General features: G+C 37.0%; 1 protein-coding gene across 1 annotated transcript in view; it reads left to right on the top strand.

Moving 5' to 3' along the window:
* LOC150099048 (uncharacterized) overlaps positions 1–24,251 on the top strand; it is an 88,222-nt gene that overhangs the window by 19,063 nt on the left and 44,908 nt on the right. The window contains exon 2 of the mRNA XM_090405224.1: positions 17,389–17,482. Coding sequence (XP_090261350.1) covers positions 17,426–17,482 — 57 coding nt within the window. The 5' untranslated portion in view covers positions 17,389–17,425. The remainder of the gene's footprint in view (positions 1–17,388; positions 17,483–24,251) is intronic.

Raw genomic sequence — 24,251 nt, 5'->3', positions numbered from 1 at the left:
CCTCTCCCTTATTCTGAATGATATTGATATCAGGTTTAATACCACTTTCCTTCATAATGTGATCCTTATAGAAAACAAATAACAGAGAGATAATATACATCCTTGTCTGACACCAGATTTAACATAAAACACTCTTCATGTTCTAACTGCTGACTTACAACTCAAATAAAGACTACGTTGCTTGATATAATACTCCATTGACACCATACAACTGTAGCACTTTGAACAGCTTCTCTCTTGGCACCATGTCATATGCCTTTTCCATATCTACTAAGATTAAATACAGACCTTTGTTATATTCCCACAATTTCTCAACTATTCGTTGTACCATGAAAATTTGATACTGACAGCCTTTATTTGGCCTGAATCCAGCTTGTTCTTCACAAAGCTTTTCTTCCACAACCTTCTCAACCATTTCTCAAGTATACTTGTGTAAATCTTACCAGGAACACTCAGTAGAGAAATACCTATTAATTCTCACATTCAGTTTTATGTACCTATTTATATATGGGTACTATGAGAGCTCTACTCCACTCATCTGGAATTCGTCCCTTTGTCCATTCCATCTGAACTATGCAGTGCAGCCACTGTAAGACTTTTATACCTCTACACTTGAGCATTTCTGGTCGAATATCATCTACTCCTGCTGCCTTTCCACATTTCAGGCCTTTGATGGTTTTTTTTACTTCAAGTATGGATATTCCTGACGGCATCCCTGTTGAATGTTTTTTACCACTGTGCCATTACTGCTTGTTTCATTTAGCAATTTTTCGAAGTAATTACTCCATACTTCAAGGATATCTTTTTCTCCAGTTTATGTCACCTTTATCATCTCTAATTCCTTTTACAGCACTTTTCTTCCATTTCTGAGCATTTTCAACAACCTCCAAAATATCTTGCCCACCTTCTTGATATTTATTTTCTATGTTCTTACCAAAGTCTTCTCATGACTTTTGTTTACACAGTGTTTTTTGTTTTACACAGTTTTACAGTGTTTAGCTTTCTTACATTTGTTTCTGTATTCTCTAAGAGCACAAGCTGACTTATTTGCCAGGAACTTTTGATATGCTTTCTTCTTTTCCTTCACTGCCTTTTTGACTTCCTGTGTCCACCTTGGAGTTCTGTCTATCCTTGCACACAACCTCACCACATGCCCCTCTGGCTGAATCAATCAATGTTTTCTTCAGGATTTGCCACTGACTCTCCAAGGTTTGGTTCCTATTCTCAAACTCATTTTTTCTTGAATAATGTTTGTGTATTTTAGTCTACAGTTTACATTTGAGAGCTGCTCAACTTTTATTTTCTTTTAAACTTTCTTACATGTTTTTCTTTTCAGTATGAAATTCAGTTTTATCCTGCTCAAGACTGAATGGTGATCACTCCCAATTTCAAATCCTTTGTACACTCTAGTGTCCTGCACCAGTGGGAAAACATCACTATCAACAATAACATAGTCAATGAGACTTTTCCTTGCTGCTTCTCCATGTAAATTTGTGCGCATTTTTATGTTGGAACATTGTGTTAGTAATAACCAGTCCATGTCCTGAGCAGAAGTCTAACAGGTGTTTGCCATTATTATTAGCTTTGCCCTTTTCTCCACATTTTCCCAAAATATTTTTGTATGACAATCGTTTCCTACTCTGCTGTTTATATCCCCAACAATGACCAACTTTTCCTTTTTCTCCATACTCTTCTACTGTTGAACCTAAGTATCTAAAGTAGAAGAGTATGGAGAGGCTGAGAAGGAAGTGGGATGCAGGATACAAAAAGGATGGAGGAACTGGAGAGAGATGGCTGGAGTGCTATGTGATAAAAGGCAAAATCTATAGGATAGTAGTGAGACCATCTATGACGTATGCTATGGAAACTGTGTCCCTGAGGAAAAATAACATCAGCAGGATGGAGGTAGCGGAGATGAGAATGCTTAGGTGGATGTGCGGTGTGACCAGAAAGGATCATCTGAGAAATGACTGTGAGGGTAACAGTGAAAGTTGCGAACCTAGTAATGAAGATACAGGAGGCAAGGTTGAGATGGTTTGGTCATGTGATGAGGAGGGAGGACGAATATGTGGGAAGAAAGGTCATGCAGAATGATGTGTAGGGGAGGAAGAAGTGCAGGCGGCCAAAAAAGAGTTGGAGGGAGCTGGCGGAGGAGGACTTGAGGATGAAGAACTTGGATGTGGTTACAGCCCAAGACAGGATGTGGAGGAGACTCACCAAAAACAGCAACCCCACTTAAGTAGGACAAGCTGCAGAAGAAGATGATTTAAAATATGATCGGCACTTTGCAACACATGCTATGTCTTATTTCTGCTCATTCGCATACCTCTCTGTTCCAGTACTTTCCTCCATCTTTCCAGTTTAGCTGCCACCTCTCTTGAATTTGCACACAGCAAGATGTCATTTGCATACAACATTGTCCAAGGTGCGTCACCAATCATATTTTAAATCTCTTGGATAAATTCTAGCAATTGGAAAAATATTATGGATAATAAAATTCAGATTTCTTTAAATAAAGATCTTTATTATTATTGCAATTTAGAATTTCCATGGAGTCATAAGACTCATAAGGCCCACTCTAGACAAAAACAAAGTCTGTATTATACTTGTTGTGAAATTATATTCTTGTTTTATTTCTAAGCATAAGCATGAAGTTATGACTTCAGCACAAGTCTGCTTGTATGTAGAGGTCATTGACTTTGTATTAATTGTCTTAGTATCCCATAATGCATTACTGGTCTGGGTAATGACATTTCCCATAATCCTTTTGCAATATGGAATACTGATGCAATTGATGTGAAGTCAACAGCCTACCTATAAGTAGATTAGTTGTGAGGTTACTTCACATTTATGCTTGGATCTAGGAATAAAACAATAATAAAATTTCATGTCAAGTATGATGTGTGTGTGTGTGTGTGTGTGTGTGTGTGTGTGTGTGTGTGTGTGTGTATCATTCCTTAAACCTGTTCACCTTCTGCACCACTATCAGGCAATGAATTCCATTGTCCAGCCACTATCCAAGCAAAAAAAAAAGCCACTTTTCACTCTCCTACTCACCACCTCCCTTCACATCTTCCAGGCCCCTCTTTGTTCTTGTTTCTTCCCCTTGTTCTGCTATATGAAAAATCACCACATTATCAATCCTGTAAAATATCTTTCAGTGGTTTAAATGTCTCAATTACATCATCTCTTTGTTTTCTATCCAGCAAAAATCTAGTTTGCATGCCCTCAGTGTCATAACTAACAGTGTATGGTCCTAATAGCAATTTTGTTATCTGCCTCTGTACCCTCTCCTAGGTTAATTTTTCAGCTTCAAATCCTGGCGACAAGATTTGAGCACAATCCAGATGTGGTCTGATCAGGGCTGTATACAATGGAATCGCTACTCTCATATCTCTACTGGTTAACATCCTTAATATTGCAGCAGTCCTCTGGATACCTTCACATTATCTAAACTTCAAATTTTTTCAACTATCTCCATTCATATCAACCAGCTGTTTTCGTTTCCTCTAGTATTGTTCCACTGGAGTATCTGTGACTCTTAAATTTTAAGACCTTCATTTAGTTGCATTAACTGGTATTGCCATTCATTTGCCCATCAGCTTATTCAAATCCTCCCGATGGACTACTACATGAGCACTATTACTAATAACATTTTCAAGCCTCACATCACCTGAATAATTGAATAACATTGATAAAGATTAAAAAGCAAAGGTCCCATTACTGATTCCTATGGAACCCTACTTGTGTTTTCTTTTTCATTGATACTGCCACCCTGCACATTTTCAATCCAATTCACTACTCTGATATCTAAGCCCTTTGCAACTTAAATATCAACCTTTCCCTCATCCTGTATAATAAAATGCTCTACACTTTATTATACAGGAAAACCTTGCTTAGCGCGAATTCGATATGTGCGATAATTTAGCATGATTGAATGAAATGATACCATTTCCCGCTTTAAGCGAGTGATTAATCAGTTAATGCAATTTTTTTATATTATGCAAAATTTTTTGTCACCAATCTGCAGCGAGTGGAAAAGCTTGAAGCCATTATGAGACATAAAAGTGGCGCTAGTAATACAATGATTGTGCAAGACCTGGGATACAGTGAGTCTACAGTTTGGACTATATTAAATAAGACCAAAGAATACAAAGAACAAGGAAAAGTTGCTACTGCATCTTTAAGCATACAGATCACCTGAAATAGAAGCCATTTAAGGATCAAGATGGAGCGCCTTCTATCACTCTGGATTGAGGATTATAACCAGATATAGGGAATATTCAGATAAAAGCTCTGAATATTTTTACCTCATTGAAAGTGACCAAATTTCAAGAGGAATGTAAAAACTTTACTGTGAGTTAAGGATGGTTTGACCATTTTAAAAATCAAACTGGGCTACATAATGTAAGAATAACCGGGGACTCTGCTAGTGCTGATAAAGATTCTGTGGCCAAATTTCCTGAAGAATTGCAAAGGATAATTCAGGAGGGTGATTATGATGATCGGCAAATATTCAATGTCGAGGAAATTGGTCTCTTTTGGAAGTGTTTTCTCGTTTGGAAATAGTGGTGGCCCGTGAAGTTTTAAGTAGGGGTGCTGCCTATACAAAATTTTTAAAAAATCATTCTTTTTTTCCTAATTAGTAACCAATTTATTAATAAATAAATCTGTAGATTTATTTATTAGAATTTTTTAAAATTATTTTTTATAGGCAGCACCCCCACTTAAAACTTCATGGGCTGCCACTGGGATGCCATCAAAAACTTTCCTGGCTAAAAGTGAAGCATCTCAACCAGGATACAAAGTATCTAAAGATCATCTTGTGCTTTTATTAGGATGCAATGCAGAATGCAACTTTAAACTCAAGCCTGTGTTAGTTTATCGTGCACATAATCCAAGATCTAACATTATTGAAGAAATCCGCACAATTGGAAAAGAAATTGGATTTAATGAACTGGATAATATATCATCCTGGTGGTGACATTGCAGAAATGGAAGAACCAACAGCTTACACGGGAATTGTGGTAAATGAAGTGGAGGTGAATAGTCAATTACAAAACCTCAATGTCAATTCATCTGCAGGATTGGATGGTATACCAGCTCGTGTTGTATGAAAAGGGGCTAAAGAATTGTCAGTACCTTTGACCATTTTGTTTAATTTGAGTCTTGGGTCTGGGTTAGTCCCAAGGGGGTGGAAAGAGGGGAAAATAGTGCCACTGCATAAAGGAGGTTCGAAGACTGCTGTTGAAAATTACCGGCCGATCAGCATATCAGGAATTGTTGTCAAGGTCTTGGAGAAAATAGTCAAGAAAAAAATACAGGATTGGATAGATGAAAATGGGATACTGTATGGGGGACAACATGGTTTTGTGAAAGGTAGATCATGTCTCAGTAACTTGCTCACGTTTTATAACACAGTGACTGCTAAACTGGATAAGGGTAATGGGTTTACAGTGATTCTACTGGACCTTGCTAAGGCCTTTGACAGGATACCACATGGAATTCTAATCAGTAAACTGCAGCATATGGGGATGGATATAGGGTTGGTGAGATGGATAGGAGGATGGTTGATGGAGAAATATCAGAGAGTGGTTTATTCAGGAGTAGAGTCCAAAAGACGGCCTGTGACTAGTGGTGTGCCACAGTGTTCTGTTCTTGGACCACTACTGTTCAGTTTGTTCATTAACGATATAGGAAAGGATCTGAGAGGAAGTGTTCACTTGTTTGCTGATGATGCAAGGTTGGGTAGGGCAATAGTGAGTGCACAGGATCTCAAAATTTTGCAGGATGATTTGGATAGTTTGGAGGGTTGGGCTAAGGTGAATGGATGTCAATTTAATGTGGCAAAATGTAAGGTTATGCATTTTGGGGTGAAAAGATTAGCAGCAGTATATCACATTGGTGGAACCGTACTCCAGGAGATTGAGGCTAGGGATTTGGGAGTGTTGGTGGATAGGGAGTTGAAGTTTAGGGGACACATTGCAAAAAGTGGCTAAATCAGCTCATCAAATCACTTGGTTGCTGAAAAATACTTTAACAAGCAGAGACAAACAGGTTATTGTTCCTCTGTATCGAGCATTGATAAGACCCCATCTAGGCTACTGTGCCCAGGTATGGGTGCCAGGGTTTCTTCTGGATGGGGAGGAGGTGAAGAGGATCCAAAGATGAGTGACCAAGATAATAGCAGGACTATGGAATGAACCTTACGAGAACAGGTTGAAGATTTGTGGGCTGCAGAAATTGGTTGATAGGCGAAAAAGGGCTGATATGATTGAGACATTCAAATTACTGAAGAGTTTCTATAAGATTAATTCAGAAGATATTTTTGGGAATAGGACTGGTAGTGGGAGGACTAGGGGCCATCCATGGAAGCTTGGTAAGAGTGTGGTTAGCAAGGGTGTTAGAGCTAGGTTTTTTACTCGGAGAGTGGTAAATGAGTGGAATAAGCTGCCAGAGTCTGTTGTGGGTGCCATGACTGTAAATGAGTTCAAGGTGAAGTATGATAGATACTGTGTGAATGTTGAATAGTTGTTCTTGACATGATGTTGGGCCTCCCTCGATGAGTCTAAGGACTCCTTGGAGCTGCCCGTAATAATAATGAAGATGTGAGAAACTTGCTCAATTCCCATTCAGAACAGTCAAGCGAGAATGATCTCCTTCAACTAGAAGAACAGCATGCATATGAAGAAGATAAGAAGTGCAAATAAGAAGAGAATGTTATGACTAAGAAGCTAACTGCAAAAGAACTTGAGCTAGTTTTCATTCAGATTGAGTATGCTAATGAAATTTTGTTTGATGCTGATCCTAATATGTAACAAAGCTTCGAAGTCCGCCGAATTCTTGAAAAGCAATCACCAGCTATCGCAAATTGCATGACAAGATGAAAAAGTCGAGCATGATTCAAACAGCCTTTACTTAATTTTTTTTGTAAATTTTAAGGCATTAAATAAGGCATTAAATAAAAATGTAAGCAATTGATTTTTATTGATAACATTTATAATTTTATCCTCCAATGTAGCTTATACTGTAATTTTTTTCCAAATTTACGCTAACTGATGGATGAATTATAATTATTCCTATTCCTAAGCACGATTTCACTTAGCGCACATTAGTTGACGGATTAATTAATCTCATTAAGCGAGGTTTTCCTATAATAGGCAAACAAATTACTAAAACACAATTGCCCCTTAAATGCATGCTGACCTTTAGACCCAATTCTGGTCTCACCAGCCTCTAGGCTGGTAAGAACCAGGATCCAGAATTGGGTTTACAACAATAGTATTATCTTTGATGGACAGTATGGATTTGCTAAAGGGAGGTCACATTTTAGTAATCTACTTATTTCAATAAGGTAATGTTGGAAGTTGTTTATTAGAACACAGAGTTATTAATAAGTAAATAATTATTTATTAACTTATTGCTCTGTGTTCTTATATATACCATTAAAAAAATAAACAACATGTACGACGAACACATAAGTCTGTCTACACGTTTACACGGTAATGTTGGAAGTTTTTTCCCACTTGATTAGACTATAATAATTTCACATTTCACAATTAAATCACAAGGTCTTTACCTATATAGGTAAAGATGACTTCTCCATTGCTTCCACCTTGGTATCACCACCTCTGGGTCTGGCTTCCACTGACAAGACCGCGATAAAAAAGGTTGAAACCAGTCTGGGTAGTGGCCCTTCCCTTAATGCATATCATATACATGTCCGCAAGGAGATGTGCTTTGCATTATGGGAGATACTAAGACAAGGAGTGATGAGAGCTTGGTCCACTTTTACCATGGTAAAAGTGGAACAGGTGTAAACTTTGTTTGCTTACACTTGGATAAAGGATTAAACTAAATTGTAAGGCCACTCAGCTGGTTGGCTGAGTGGTTAGCGTATCCGCTCTCTAGCCAAAAGGCTGTGGGTTCAAATCCTGCTGTGGGCATGGATGTTTGTAATTGTCTGTGAAAATACTAGTGGTGGAGGTCGGCGGTAGATGCCATTGGTGTAGACTATGAAGGTAGTTGGGCTTGCCGGAGATGTAGAGTTATAGAGTAGATGTCCTCCCTCGATGAGTCCGTGGACTCCCTGGAGGTGTTACTATTATTATTATTATTCGTGACACCTTCAAGGAGTCCGAAGACTCATCACGGGAGGACACCTACTATACAACTGTCTCCACCACTACACTGAACCTCTACTATCAATCATCTCCATCAATGTCATCTACCACCCACCACCACAACTAGTATTTTTTGTATGTAAATCGCGTGTGTTCTGAAGGGCCGATTTGTCTGTATGCGGGATGAAAAACCAGAGTTTCCGGGAGAAAAAAACCCTGCTACCTCCGTATGAGATCGGCTAACTCACCTTCGATTGAAGGTAAGTTACGTTGTAATAATAATAATAAGATATTGTCTTCATTGGACAGAGGAGATGGATACATAGTATCCCTCTTGAAAGATTACCACATGGTAAGTTGATAGTCAAATTAGAGTGGATGGAGTTGGATATTAGATTAGTGCATTGGATTGGAGATTGGCTATCTGATAGGTATCAGCAAGTTGTGTATGGGGAAGCATATCCTAGAAGAGGAAAATCACTAGTGGTGTGCCTCAGGTCTGATTTAGGGCCATTGCTGTTTAAGCTGTATGTTAATGTTATTGGTGAAGATTTGGATGGGGATATTCAGTTTGCTGATGATGCAAATTTGGGATAAACTATGAAGAGTAGAGACGTTGTGGCCTTACAAGAAGATTTGAATGAATGGGCACAGGAATGAGGATATCAGTGCAATGTTGCAAAATGTAAGGTTTTAAAATTTGGGAAACAAAGATGGGATATAGAATTTATGCTTAGTGGGGTTCTGATTGTTGGGGGAAATAAGAGATCTTGGGATGATAGTGGATAAGGATCTAAAATTTAGCAGACCCATTACCAAAATTGTGATGACAACACAACAAATTCTGGGAATGATGTGGAGGACACTGACTTGTAGAAGTAAGGAGTTTCTTGTATATATAAGGCTCTGATTAGGCCACACATGGACTAATGTGCACAGATTTAGTCAATTGGTTTTCAAAAGGACGAAGAGATGTTGGAAAGGATCCAGAGGCAACTGACTAAGGTAGTTCTTGATCTATGGAATGTCAAATGTGAGGAAAGGTTGAGAAGATGGCTCTAAAATATTAAGACCTTACATTTAGTTGCATAATTGATATTGCCATTCATTTGTCCATCAGCTTATTCAAATCATCCTGAAGGACTACTACATCGGCACTATTACTAATAACATTTTAATAACAGTCTAGTGGGTAGGAGGAAGAGGGGTGATATGATAAAGACCTAAAAGTTAGTAAGGGGTTGTTATAGGATCAATGTTGAAGAGTGTTTTACAGAAAATGGTGGGAGATCAGGGGAAACCAGAGGTCACTCCTGGAAGCTGCATAAGAAGGGTGTGAGCCAGGGAGTGAGAAGCAGGTTTTTTTTGCATTGAGAGTTGTGATTGATTGGAATGCCTTGCCTGAGAGGGTGATGTCTGAAGAGAATTTGAGTGTGTTTAAGGCATGGTATGATGAGCTGTGTGTATGACAAAAGGACTTCCTAGATGAGTCTTTGACTCCATGGGGTCTTACGATAATAATAATAACAAAATTACCCTTATCTATCCAATTTTGCATACAAACTCTCACTAATTTCTCGAATTAGTTCATGGCTACAGAAGATATACAAGCTGGTGTGATGCTTCCATTCTACTATCATCCTTGTGCAATAGCACAGTCTTACCCTTCTTTCCACTCTTTGGGTACTTTCCTAGTAGCTGGACTTTAACCGAATAGCTAGGTCAATGGAGCCCTCAGTTCCTCAGCATATTCTCTTAAATTGCAGTGGAATCCCCTTTCAGTCCTGCTGCTTTGACTTTCAGAGTACTTACCATTTGAAACGCATTCTCCTTATGCTTTCTAATTCTAAACTTTCAACCTGCCCCTATGAGAAGAAATAACAATAAGTGATCATTAAACAGCTCCACTGTGATATCTGCATTGATCTTTCAACCTTCATTTCCATCTAACGTAATCATATCTCTCTTTACTTGCCACATAACGAAATAATTCCTTAGGATTTTCTTTGGAATGTAGTGCTGTCTTCTCATATTCCATTTTTGTCTTCCTTAGTATACTAATCACCTGACATGAATCTTATGTTCCTCATGCAGCTGCTCTTCATCTTCATTACTTTTCCATAACCTCTTCTTCATGTGCAGTTCCTGTCCACAGAATTAAAATGAAACAAAATGAATATTTACCTGTCAGTTTGTGTTATTGCACAGTTTAATTAATTATGGTTTTCTGACACATTCAAAAATTGAAGTTTTATCTAGATGAAATCTGTAATACAGTAATAGAATATATTTATATAAGAATGCGTTCTATTTTTTATTTTTATTATTTTTATGTGACGCCTCTAAGGAGTTCAAGAACCCATTGTGGGAGGGTGCTCTACACAAATTTCACTGTCTCCCCTACTACTTAATTCTTCAATTACACACGACACGACTATTGTCAATTGCCATCTACTTCCCATCGCCACCACCACCACCAACATTTTTTTTTGTCTGTAAATTCTGTTTCTCATGGCCGATTTGCCTGTGTGCAGGATGAAAAACTGAATTTCCAGAAGAAAAAGCTGTGCTACCTCCATGTAGGATCAGTTAACTCACCTTCAGTTGAAAAAGCCATATAAAAATTCCTCTCATCATGATGAGAATTGAATGCAGATATTTTTCAAAGGGTTTGATGTACCGTTTCTTCCAGTTGTGTTATGGAGGCAGTTATGGACCAAGATAATTTTTTTATGATTTCTACTACCCAAAAAGTTAAGCTGAAGGAAAAATTTCTAGTTGGAATAATCATCATTCTTTTAGTAATAGACGAAAATAAATTTTCCATGGCTATTATATTAGAAGCATTCCTTTTGAAAATAGGAAAATTGTTGTACTGTAATGAAAACTACAAGATATTATATCCAGGCAGTGATGATCAGAGAAGGAAGTAGTAGCTGTAGTTTTCAGCACCAAACGTGAAGATAATCTTGAGTGATAGTCATTATCAAGTAGGGTGATGTGGGCAACATCAAGATGAGAAATTGGACTTGAATACTTACTTGTGCCTATGGTCCACAGGAGGTTCTACTGAGTAAGAAGTGAAAGAATATTTCAAGCCATAGAGAAGGCAGATAGATATAAAGAAGATATAAAGGAGGAAAATCTGGTCCTTGTTGGAGATATAAATAGAGTAGGAAATGAATGCCAGACATAAGTATTTTGGGAAACTTTGGAGAAAAAGGGCAAAGCATATAATAATTATAAGTACCTGTTGGATTTCTCTTCAGGGCTTTGACTATTCATCAATAACAGTGTTCCAACACAAAGATGTGCACAAATTTGTGTACAGAAGATACAAGGAGCAAGAAAAGTGTCATGGAGAATTAATGTTATTCTGGATAATGATATATTTTCGTGCAGGTTCAGGACACGAGTGATACGAAATAGGAAGTGATCACCATTTAGTTTTGAGCAGAATAAAGATGAATATTATTTAGTGGTATGTTGCTATAGGTGAGGAAATATGGATGGTGATGAGCAGAAAATGTATGCAGATCAGTGTGGCAAGTGCAAAGCAAGTGATCGGTGGTTAAGCAAGTTATTGGTGGACTTCACCTATAGCGATATAAACTGGGCAGATGAAGCAACACACAGTAATATGGGACGTGAATTTTTCATGAGCAGCTGTCTTAGGCAGCTTGTGGGAGGGAACATGAGGATTAAGAGTTTTGTAATTGGTATTAGCATCAGAGGAACTGAGATGACTTACTTACATCCATTTGGTGAGAGTGACCATGTAAGCCAGACCTGGACGATGAATAGACATGCAGAAGTTATAAGGTGGAAGGAATTTATGTGGAATTATAAAGCAGTCAGCTATATTAGACTTAGGAACCAGCTTAGAGTAGTACATGGGTGAAATAATTTGAACGAACACACACACACACACACACACACACACACACACACACACACACACACACACACACACACACACACACACACACACACACACACAGAATTATCTCCCATCATGCACTACTGACCTCAAAGAGTGAGAATGTCATTACAAGTGACTATCCATAGAGTTCAGTACCTAGAATCATTACTGTTCATTCTTTGTCAGTGATATTGTCACTTGACTAAAAAGAGAGATTCAGTTGTTTGCAGATAATCTGAAGCTTGGGAGATTTATTAGTAATAGTGATGATGTTTGGTGATTAAAGCAGCTAAATGTAAGGTTTTCAATGTTTTTTTCACAATTGCCAATGTTTGATTATTATTTCAAACTCCTTTTTTTTTGCCAAAAAATATTTGTATTCTTAACTTTACACTCACTGCTGAAAGCTGCTCAAATTTTTTACATATTTTTCTCTTCAATATAATATTATTATTGATTAAGTGTGTCTATCATATTTCCCTCAATTTGATCTTCTATCCACCAAATTTTGTGGTTTGCATGACTTCAGTCTATCCTCACAACCTTGTACAGTACTGATATCATTTTTGTTATCTTTCTCTACACCTGCTACAGGTATACTTCACCTCCTTTAAATCCTGGTGATCAGATCCGAGCACAGTAATCCACATAGTCTGATCAGAGCACAGTAATCCAGATATGGTTCAATCAGAGTTTTATATAATGGAACTACCACCCTTTTATCTCTACTAGTCAACATCCTCTTCAATATAGGCCATTCTCTGGGTTGTCCTCACAACCTTTGCAATATGTCCTCTGAACAATCACCCCAAGATCCATTGCTTCCTCCACTTCAACTATAACTCCATCAAGTGAGTACGAAGCATCCGATCTGTGATTGGATGCTTTAATACTCACTTGATGCTTCAAAATGAAATCAGTACCGTATACAAGGCTCTGAGGATAGACTGTAGTCATGCAAACTACAAAATTTGGTGGATCAAATTGGGGGAAATATGATAGACACACTTAATCAGTAATAATATTATATTGAAGAGAAAAATATGTAAAAAAGTTCAGCAGCTTTCAGGGGTGAGTGCAAAGTTAAGAATACAAATATTTTTTGGCAAAAAAAAAAGGAGTTTGAAATAATAATCAAACCTTGGCAGTTTTTGTAAAGAAAACATTGATTCATTCAGCCAGTGAGTGATGTGGTGAAGTTGCAAGGAAGTCAATACATGCTCTGAAAGAATACAGAGAAAAATGTAAGAAAGTAAAGCAGTGTAAAAGTAGCTAAACAAAAAGTCTTGAAAATATGTAAGAATATGGAAGACCAATATCGGGACAGTGGTGAGATGTCTTGAAACTATTCAAATAAACTCAGGAATGGTGACATGAAAACTGAGGATAGATGTTTAAGGCGATTTGTTTTGAAATACTGCTAAATGAATCAAGAAGTGAGAGAGAGAGAGCAGTGGGTCACAAATATTGATTTGTGTACTCCCACTCTTTTGCCAAAAGAGTAGGTGCACTGAAAGTTCTAAAAGGACAAGTAGTAATGCAACATTCAGAACTTTCACATTTCTGACAGGATTTGAGACATTGATAAGCAGTCACAGGTTATCGTATGAACTGCAATGCGGGTACTATCTCTGAACCCTGAGATAGTTCACCGTAATTTGAGTTGTATAATTGTTAACAAAATATAGTACAAGTGTCTTTATGCCCATTGTGAGAGCGATCTCACCAGAAAACCTGTTGGGATCTTTGCTTGAGATACCCTTTTGTATGTTACTATATTTCCCTAATTTTAAGGATGTCTGAATAAGAATTTCAGTACTGTTTTTTGTATATTCCATTGGCGATCTCTTGATTTTACTGTTTTAACCTGTTTCCAACCATTACAGGAATTATTGTGCTACCTTGGATTGTAAAATCCTGTAATAGTTTATTCCACATCTTTGACTACAACTAAATATTTTTGTCCATTGTACATCACAAAAGAATAAATCTTGTTAGTCTCTTCTGTCTCTCTTTTAAATCTTTAGTCACTTGTTTTGCCTCTTCACATCCTGGAATTTTGTTTCCTAGAGTTTGCATCCTTGGAGTAATTGCTAACATTATTAATTAATTATAAGAGAAGTCTTTTGGTTGCAAGACTTAAAATTGATAGGTAACAGTTATACACCACAAGAAAATTCTGTAGCTGAGCTACTATAAAGTTATGGCAGCCAGAAGTGATCATGCAGATACTTCATTATCATCAATCTTATTAATATTTACATAAATAATTACATACTGGTGTGTTGGTGGGGAGTAGAACAAACTACCACCAGCAAAATAAAATTAAAATATCAAAGTAAAAAAAAAAAAGAACAAAGAAAAACTCAAGTACTTATTTTACCAAAATTCCATGGTATCATCAGTGGGAACCAGACCTAGAAGAGACAAATTTGAAATAATACAGAAATCATATATTTTCCATATACGAGTAGTAAAAAGGTGTTTCAGCTTATTAAAATTCTTTGGATTACAGATAGATGTAGAATTTTTTTTTTGCACATGGCTACAAATTAAACTAACCAAGAAATTATATTTTTGTTTGATCCTTTATAAAAGTGTAAGCAAACAGTTCATATGTGAAGTATCTTCATGACTAGGCTGCTTGTATGTAGGGGCTGATGACTTCACATCATTTGCCTTAGTATCACATAATGCAAAAATACACATCCTTCTGGACATATACAGGGTGGCCATAAAATAACTTTCCCTCTTTGGAGATATCTGTAGCTAAAACTAATACACGGAATGAGACCAAATTTTATATCGAGACCTTCAAAGGCATGGGGAGATGAATTCTGCGAAAAAAAGATTTAGTACCAAAAGTCGCCGATAGGGGAAATTTTGCTGCTGGCTGAGCTGAAAACAGTCAAATATTTGCAGTAAATGCAGGTAAAAAGCATTATGCAAATTTTACTGTGCATAAGTGACAGCAGCACCACCAATTCCACTTAAAAAGAGATTGGGAACGTTCAGGCAGTTATTCGAATGACTGACGAATTGTGCTCAATATGCGTCCTACCTTGCCTCAGCGTGCTTTACTTTTTAAGTTGTTTTACCTTAAGCAGTGCAATGCCATAGTGGCCCTTTGGGAATTTAGAAGGCTTCATAACCTGCGTACAGGTCCTATGTCAGCTGTATCACTGAGGGCTATGATTAAGAAGTTTAAAGAAACTGGATCACTAGGAGTTAGACTTGGCAGAGCAGTGCAAGAAGAGACAGTAACAGACGTTTCTATTGCGGTATTCGACGACACAGGGACCAGTACTGGTCCAAGCGCTTGTGCCATAGCTCGCAAACTTGATATGGCTTATGGTACAGTCTGGAAAATTCTACGGAAAATGCTTTACTTCTATCTGTATAAGTTCAGTCATGTGCAAGCACTAACCACCACAGATTATAATTAGCGTGTGACCTTCGCGCTAACGTTTCTTGCCCGAATGGAGGTCGACAATGACTGGTCTTGGAGAATATTGTAGGGCGATGAGGCTCATTTTTATCTGAATGGGTCGGTCAAGACTCGCAACTGCAGAATTTGGGCATCTGAACATCCCCAAGTGATCCAGCAAGTACCACTGCATTCTCCAAAAGTAATCGTGTGGTGTGGCTTCACAGTCGATTTCATAATAGGACCATATTTTTTGGTTATTATTCTATTTTATCTGCCTTTAATGTAATTATCCACTTGTTTTTGGCTCTGCCAATGCCAAAATTTTCCCTATCGACGACTTTTGGTATTAAATCTTTTTTTTTTCTCGTGGAAATCATCTCCCCATGCCTTCAAAAGTCTCAATATAAATTTGGTCTTATTTCATTTATTGGTTTTAGCTACAAATGCCTCCAAAGAGGGAAAGTTATTTTATGGCCACCCTGTATAATGCTATGCATTATGGGATGGGGTCACTACCAAGACTAGTTTCAACTTTTGAGGTCTCACCAGTAGGAGCCAGACCCTTAGAGATATCATTGTTGTAATAATGCAGAAGTCGTATATTTTTCATATACAAGTAGTAGACAGGTGTATGAGCTTATTAGAAACTGGAAATGATGAATGCAAAGCAAAACCGTATAGGAGTAAAAAAAGAGTTATAAGAATGATAGAAGAGAGGAGAATAGAACCAGTAAAAGATAGGGAGTGGGAAGAATGTGATGGAGTGCTGGAATGGAGAGATGCCAGGACAACAGGAAAGTAGGGAAAGAAAGAAAGAAAGTGTTAGGGAGAAAGAGAGTGAGGGATTCAGGTGAGCAAGGAAGGAAAAGAGAGTGGTAAAAGGTGTGATGTATGGATACTCAGTGATCCATGGTAAGCAAGATAGAATGTCTGAGGAAGTGTTTGCTGGAGGAGCGATAGGAAGTGTGGCTATGGCAGTTAAGCGAGGTGAAAGGGTGGATGAGATGATTGTGATGGTGAGCACGAATGACTTGAGAGGCAGTGTGAATTGGGTGCCAAGAGATCGAGGTTCATGCTTCAGGTTGTATGAATGAAGACTGAGAGAGGGAGATTGTGTGTATGTGTTTCCTAGGTATGATATGTAGAGCTGAGGAGAAGAGCATTAATAATGAATAGTATAATAACCACAATGTGTCAAAAGAGAGGCTTGGAATACAGGGATGCTTGGAGGGCATTTGAGGACAGATAGAAACTGTATGCAAGAGATGGCTTGCATTTGAATGAGGAAGGATGTAGTCATCTGGAGAGAATCCGTGCATTGACACACTGAATGAGTCAGTGTGTCAATGCTCGGAAACTAGAATTACTAAGGTGGATGGTGGCCACTTTTGGGAATAGTCGCTTGGGAAAAGGGGGAAATACATTGGATAATGCTGAAATAGAACTAACAGGAATAGAAGTAGCAGGGTACAGCATTTTGCGACAGGAAGGGAAAATGCAGTGATGGAGTACTACTTATAACTGTATATCATTTCTTATGAACTGTTTCTGAATCTTAACTACTGTCAAAGAAATTCAACCCTGGTCTGCAATTATTTAAGAATCTGAAGTACAGCTTTGTGGATATTGCAGCATTTGCTATTCAGTTGGAAAAGCAGTCTCTTGGGTTCGAATCTCATCCCAGATGATAATGCAGAATAAAAGTTAGTTGTTTCAGTTTGGTTTTGAATTAATTTCAGATATTTTTTATATATGTGCATGTATGTTTTTTTTTTTTTTTTTTTTTTTTTTTAAATTCTGATTAGGAAATTTTCTCAGAAGTGTTTTGTATGGACAAAAACATTTATTTCAAAACCTAAGTTTGTAGAATATGATGATACACATAAAATCTAATAGTTATTTCTTTTCATTAGATGGTGTGATTTACTAAATGAATACTAATAAAAAACAATGGGGTGTGTGTTCTCCAGATCAAACAATGACTACAGTTATCCAAAGGTATTTCAGGTAAATATAATTTGACATTTCAATAAATTTCTAATGGTTTAAGAAAAAATAGTTTAATGTTGAAAAAGGCTTAATATTGACATAAATTTATAAAGGTTTATGCAATGAACCATAATTTGACTGAATAACTGAATACTGAATATTTGGTTTGAAATTTGACCAATGCAACGAATATTTTGCAAAGCCTATTGAATTCAATTTTATAAACAAATGTTTTGAAAAAAATACTCATAAATAGCTGAAACTTAAAAAAAAAAAATGAATGTGTGCATATTTGTGTTAAAAATTTATTTATAAAATTTAATTCAACATTCTTTGGTCGAATATTTGGTGTTTCGGCTAAATTGTGGAATGAAGAAAGATTTGAAAAATATGTGTAATAATACTTCACCTAACCAAGTAACTACATGAAAATACAAAAATAAAAGGAAGCATCCTTATTTCCTAACTGAATATATATAGAAATATTATATATATATATATATATTATATATAGAAATTTGGAAAGTTTCAAAATAAGACTAGAGAGCTTATGAAAATACATTTGCATTGGAGTTGTCTTAGCTTGGACTACTTGCATCTCCACTTTGTTTCGATATAATTCCTTTGCTATGGTCAATAGCACTCCTCCTCCTTTTTTGTTTGCCTTTCCTGCCCATTCCCAATCACCTTTATCACTACTTGCTCCAGGCCTCCCATTCCTATACTGACTATCCCCATATGCACATTCACTTCTGCTTTTAACCTCCACTCTCTTTATGCCCTGTCTATCTGTTCACCAACTTACCTGTTTCCTTGCTCATCTTGTATTCCTGTTTTCTCATCTCTCTCACACACTTACTACTACTCTCTCCATTCACAATCATTTTAGTCTCACATATTGCACTCTACTGATATTTTACATTAGCTCTTACTTCCTTATGATCTCTTGTTCACATTGACTATTACACTTCCTTTTAGCAACAGTCTCTCCAGATGACTCGCACCAAATCATCCATTTAAATGCATCCATCACTTCTGTACAATTCCATCTTTCCCTCAAATGATTCACACGCATTTGCAAACTGCATCTTTCTTTCTCCTCACACAGTTTGACCAATCTACCAGTCATGATTCTTTCTTGTCTTAACTTGTTATATTGTCATACCTTGGCAGCACACTGACAAACTCTTATACCATGCCATTATCTTTTACTCTCCTGAATAACCTCCTGATGTTGTCTCACATTCTTCTGTCTCACCAAATCGTTTGTTTCCACAGCTACTATCTTGCCAGCCCATTTTACTTCTCATATCCAAAGAATCAGTTCTTTGGGTATGAGAAGTCTGTTCATTCTTTCTCCTGGAAAACAGACCTTGTGGACCCTCTCATTCCCCACACCATTTAATAATGGAATCTCCATATATCACCACTCTTGAGTTATTCATCTCTTTTTCTGTTTTCCTTCATTCTATCCTTTCACTTTCGTTCCTGTCCACCAAAATTAATCTCATTATGCACATACCTCATCTCATTTCTCATACCAATCAACTGATTCTTTAGATCTTGTATCCTGGCATTGCATTCCTTCTCTTTCACTCTACAGTTTCACTTGCCTCTGTAATTCATATAATTAATTCTCCATTATTACTGAGTGGTAAGAGAAATATTCATTTACAGATGATAATTTTCTTGTATTGTTATAAGGTTAACATGCAACCCTGTAATTGGCCTGTATGTATATTAACATGTAACCCAGTGGCAGGCTATGTATCCTCTTTGCTTATAACGACTCTATATTATTTTCGACCATCTGATGAATGCAAGAAATGAACATAAACTGGATTGGATATTGGCCGAAGGATTTTAATAATTGATACTAAGTAAAAAACACCAACAAGTTTTGCCAACTTAGCTGTCTGGCTTCGCCAGGGTGTATAAAAGAGATGCAAAAACAACTTAAACTGTTCGTGAAGGAATGAACTGAATACAATTGTATTTTTTTACAAATACAGAAGAACACGTACATCAAACGCATGGAGCGTGTATGATATCAACTGTTGTTAAACAGGAATGTTCTGTAATTAGGAGCAAAATTTAACTCTGGTGTGCTTAATGATCTTATGAGGGTCTTTCAAATATCAGCTAGAATTAAACCTTGATTTCTATTGAGGTTGCATTTAGAACGGGTGACTACTATAGCTTCTTTTATGTTTCGGGAGCGGAAATCTTCTTCTAAATAGGGCATGGAGCTTTTGTCCCATTCGATGGTATGGTTTGTCCTCGAGAAATGAAAGGCTAACCCAGAGTTGTCTTCTCTGTTGTTGTTGTTGTTGTTTACATCTCTGACATGTTCTCTTTTTCTTATTTCCAAACTTCTTGAGGTCATACCAATGTAATTTAATTCACATGAACAGAGGATGTTATAGACACTGGCGTATTTGAAGAAGGCGCTTTTACGTGAGCGAGAATACAACATGTTAAATTTGAATTAAGCAAAGTAGATTATTATTATTATTATTCGTGACACCTCCAAGGAGTCCAAAGACTCATCGCGGAAGGATCCCTACTGTCTATACAACCATCTCCACAACTACACCGAACCTCAACTACCAAATATCTTCATTCAACGCCATCTACCACCCACCACCACCACCACTACAACTAGTATTTTTTGTCTGTAAATTGTGTGTGTTCTGAAGGGCTGATTTGTCACATGCTATCAAACATATTAAGACATCTCCAACAACATAGACCAAAACCTGTGGTCACTTTTAGACAAAATGATAAATAATAGTTTCAACAAGGCCTTTTCTATCAGCAAAAAAAAAAGTCAAATTGAAAAATTCAACGCTCTTTATGAAAACAGTTAAGTCAAGACCTAATCTACCAGATAACAAAGTAATGTCTAACTTCTATGACCACGTTTTATTTAAACTTGAAGTTAGTATTCTAAAGAAAGGGTTCCTTTAGGAGATTGCTATTGCTCCAGACTACATTCCTAAAGTGGACATCATATGTAACATAAAAAAGGCAGTTTTGTCATTACTTGAACCCATAGCAAATAAATGATCTCAGACTGAAAAGTGCCATTATTCTCTCATCTTCGAGAGCTCCAAACCAAAATATCACACCTTTAGAAAAAAGAAAAATAGGGAAATTATCATCTTAAGCAGATAAAGGTAACTCTACAGTTGTCTTAGACACCAGAGATTATATGAAAAAGATCACGGACTTAATCTCTGATACATCTACCTATCGTGCATTAGATTCAGACCCCACAAGAAAAAATCACAATGAAACAAACAACTTGTTACGTAATATGGACAGCTGGAAAACAGACCTAAAATGAAGATTAAAGCCGTTACATCCACTAACGCTGCGACTATATGGCTCTCCCAAAGTGCACAAAAATGGAATACCTCTATGCAGAGGCATAGCTAGGGAGGAGCAGAGGAGGCGGTCCGCCCTGGGCGGCACTTTGAACCTTTTTGAACTTTTGCAGTTAATTCTAAAATACAGTCTCGAGAACTCATTTCCAAATATTGTAATACTACTGCAAATTTTCCTCACAATTACTGTAAGTGTTGATAGTTGTGAGAGGAGTTTTTCTAAATAAAATTGATTAAGAATTACCTACATTACTATGAAATAGACTTCGCTAATGTCATCGATGATTTTGCTAACAGAAAAGCAAGAAAAATAACATTTTAGAATGTTGAAATTAAAGTTTTATTTCAAAAATAAACATAGTGTTATAATTTATTTAGCTATACATCATTTTGACTTCTTGTAGTATTTTTGGTGTGTATTGAGAAGGGTGGCAAAAGCTGTAGCTACACCACTGCCTCTACGCCCTATAGTGGATGGAATTAATCCTTACCAGTCGCCTGAAGGCACACATCCGTAATTCAGATACCTACATAAAAAAATTCACAACATTTTGTTGATAAATTGAAGAACAATCTCGATCTCCGAAACAGACATTCTTGCAAGCCTGGATGTAATATCCTTATTTACTAATGTTCCAGTAGAAGAAATAATCAGCATTTTGAGCAACTTTTCCCTCAAGATATTGCTTCTCTTTTCCATCATTGCCTAAAATCTAATTTCTTCTTATGGAATGGAACGATTTACGAACAATTAACAGGCCTCGCAATGGGCAGCCCTCTTCCCCCCTCCCTTGTGCAGATCTCTTTATGAAGAAACTAGAAAATGACATTCTGTCTCAATTAGACCCTAAACCCACAGTATGGTAGAGGTATGTGGATGACATCTTTATCATATGGAAAAACACAGAAAAAGATCTTTTTGATTTTCTAACCAAGATTAACTCCTTCCATCACAAAATAAAGTTCACCTTGGAACTCAAGATGTACAAACAGTTGTCATTCCTCATCATCAAATTCCTGCCATGTAACCTCAAGGGGTGTACAGGATATGATAGTACTATATGAAAAAAATACATTACTAACTTCCTATCTACAATTTTCCTCCAAATCAGTCTGTTACTTGTCAAGACTCCAACCTTATCAGATCTTATATTTCTATCGTCTAAGGCACTTTGTACCGTATCAATCCACCTATATCTTGGTCTTCCTCTGGGTCGTTTTGCTGCCAACCTGGCAGAGAACACTTGTTTTGCTAATCTTTCTTCGCCCATTCTGTTTAAGTGACCATACCACCTGGGATTAGCTCTGCTAATGCATTCCTGGATGTTGACAATGTCAAGTTCTTTCCTAATATCCTCATTTTTATGTGATATTGCCATTGATGCCATCTGTTCATGCCTATAATCTTTCTCAGGACTCTCATATCTGTGGTCTCTAGTCTTTGGTCAAGTGTTTTACTTCTGACCCAGCTCTCAGATCCATAAGTTAAAACTGGTTTGAACACTGTCTTGTATACAGCTAATTTAGTGTTTCGACTAATTTCTCTCTTATTCCATATGAATTTATTCAATTGACTTCCTACCATACCAGCTTTGCTGATTCTGTTGTCTATTTCTATATTTAATTTACCATCTTCAGTAAAAATCGTGCCTAAGTAGCTGAAATGTTTCACTTGTTCCACAGGTTCTCCATTCACAACACAGTTGACATTTTCAATCGTCTATTTTCATCGTCTTTGTCTTTTTATTGCTGATCTTCATACCATATCTATTACAACAGCTATTCAATTTAGTCAGAGAATCTTGCAGACTTGTAGCGGATTTATTTAGAAGTATAACATCATCTGCATAAAGCAAAGAGCTGACATTAACATCTCCAATTTTGATATCATGTTTAATACCACTTTCCTTCATAATGTGATCCATATAGATAATGAATAACAGAGGGGATAATGTACATCCTTGTCTCACACCAGATTTAACATTAAACCATCAATTCTAACTGCTGATTTACAACTCAAATAAAGACTAAGTATTGCTTGATATAATGCCCCATTGACACCATATAATTGCAACGTATTGAATAGCTTCTTTCTTGGCACCTTATCATATGCCTTTTCCAAATTGACAAAACTTAAATACACATCTTTGTTATATTCCCATGCTTTCTCAACTATTTGTCGTAAAGTGAAGATCTGATCCTGACAGCCTCTATTTGGCCTGAATTCAGCTTGTTCTTCACCAAGCTTTTCTTCCACAATTCTTCTCAACCGTCTCTCAAGTATACTTGCGTAGATCTTGCCAGGAACACTCAGTAGGGAAATACCTCTGTAATTCTAACATTCAGTTTTATTTCCCTTTTTATATATGGGTACTATGAGAGCTCTACTCCAATCATCAGGAATTTGTCCCTCTGTCCAGGCTTTCTGAACTATGCAGTGCAGCCACTGTAGGACTCTTATGCCACCATACTTTAGCATTTCTGGTCAAATATCATCTACTCCTGCTGCCTTTCCACATTTCAAGCCTTTGATGGCTTTTTCTACTTTGGGAACGGATATGTATTCCTGACTGCATGCCTGGTCAGGTTTTTTACCACTGTGCTGTCATCACTGCTTGTTTCATTTAGCAGTTTTTCAAAGTAATTACTCCATACTTCAAGGATATCTTTTTCTCCCATTTTCATGTCACCTTTATCATCTCTAACTCCTTTTACAGCACTCTTTCCTCCATTCCTAAGCTTCTTCAGCAACCTCCAGAATATTTTGCCACCTTCTTGATATTTATTTTCTATATTCTTGCCAACGTCTTCCCATGACTTTTGTTTAGCTAGTTTTACACAGTGTTTAGCATTCTTGCATTTTCTCTGTATTCTCTAAGAGCACAAGCTGACTTATTTGACAGGAACTTTTGATTGCTTTCTTCTTTTCCTTCACAGCCTGTTTAACTTCCTGTGTCCACCATGGAGTTCTGATTTTTCTATCCTTACAGACAACCTCTCTACATGCCTCTCTCACTGAATCAATCAGGGTTTTCTTCAAGGTTTGCCACTGAATCTCCAAGGTTTGGTTCTTGTTCTCAAACTCTATCATTTTTTTTTCAATAATCTTTGTGTATTTTAGTCTACAGTTCACATCTGAGAGCTGCTCAACTTTTATTCGCTTTAAGACTTTCTTACATGTCATTCTGTTCAAATGAAATTCAATTTTATCCTGCTCAAGACTAAATAGTGATCACTTCCAATTTCAAATCCTCTGTACACTCTGGTGTCCTGCACCAGGGAGAAAACATCAATATCAACAATAACATAGTCAATGAGACGTCTCTTATTCCTTGCCTCTTCTCTCCATGTGAATTTGTGCACAATTTTTATATTGGAACATGGTGTTAGTAATAACC

Source organism: Typopeltis vanoorti, chromosome 15, assembly GCF_054136105.1.
Source record: "Typopeltis vanoorti isolate ZY-2024b chromosome 15, IOZ_Tvanoo_1.0, whole genome shotgun sequence".
Lineage (NCBI taxonomy): Eukaryota > Metazoa > Arthropoda > Arachnida > Uropygi > Thelyphonidae > Typopeltis > Typopeltis vanoorti.
Note: the sequence above shows the minus strand (reverse complement) of the source record. Positions and strands in the feature narration are given on the sequence as shown.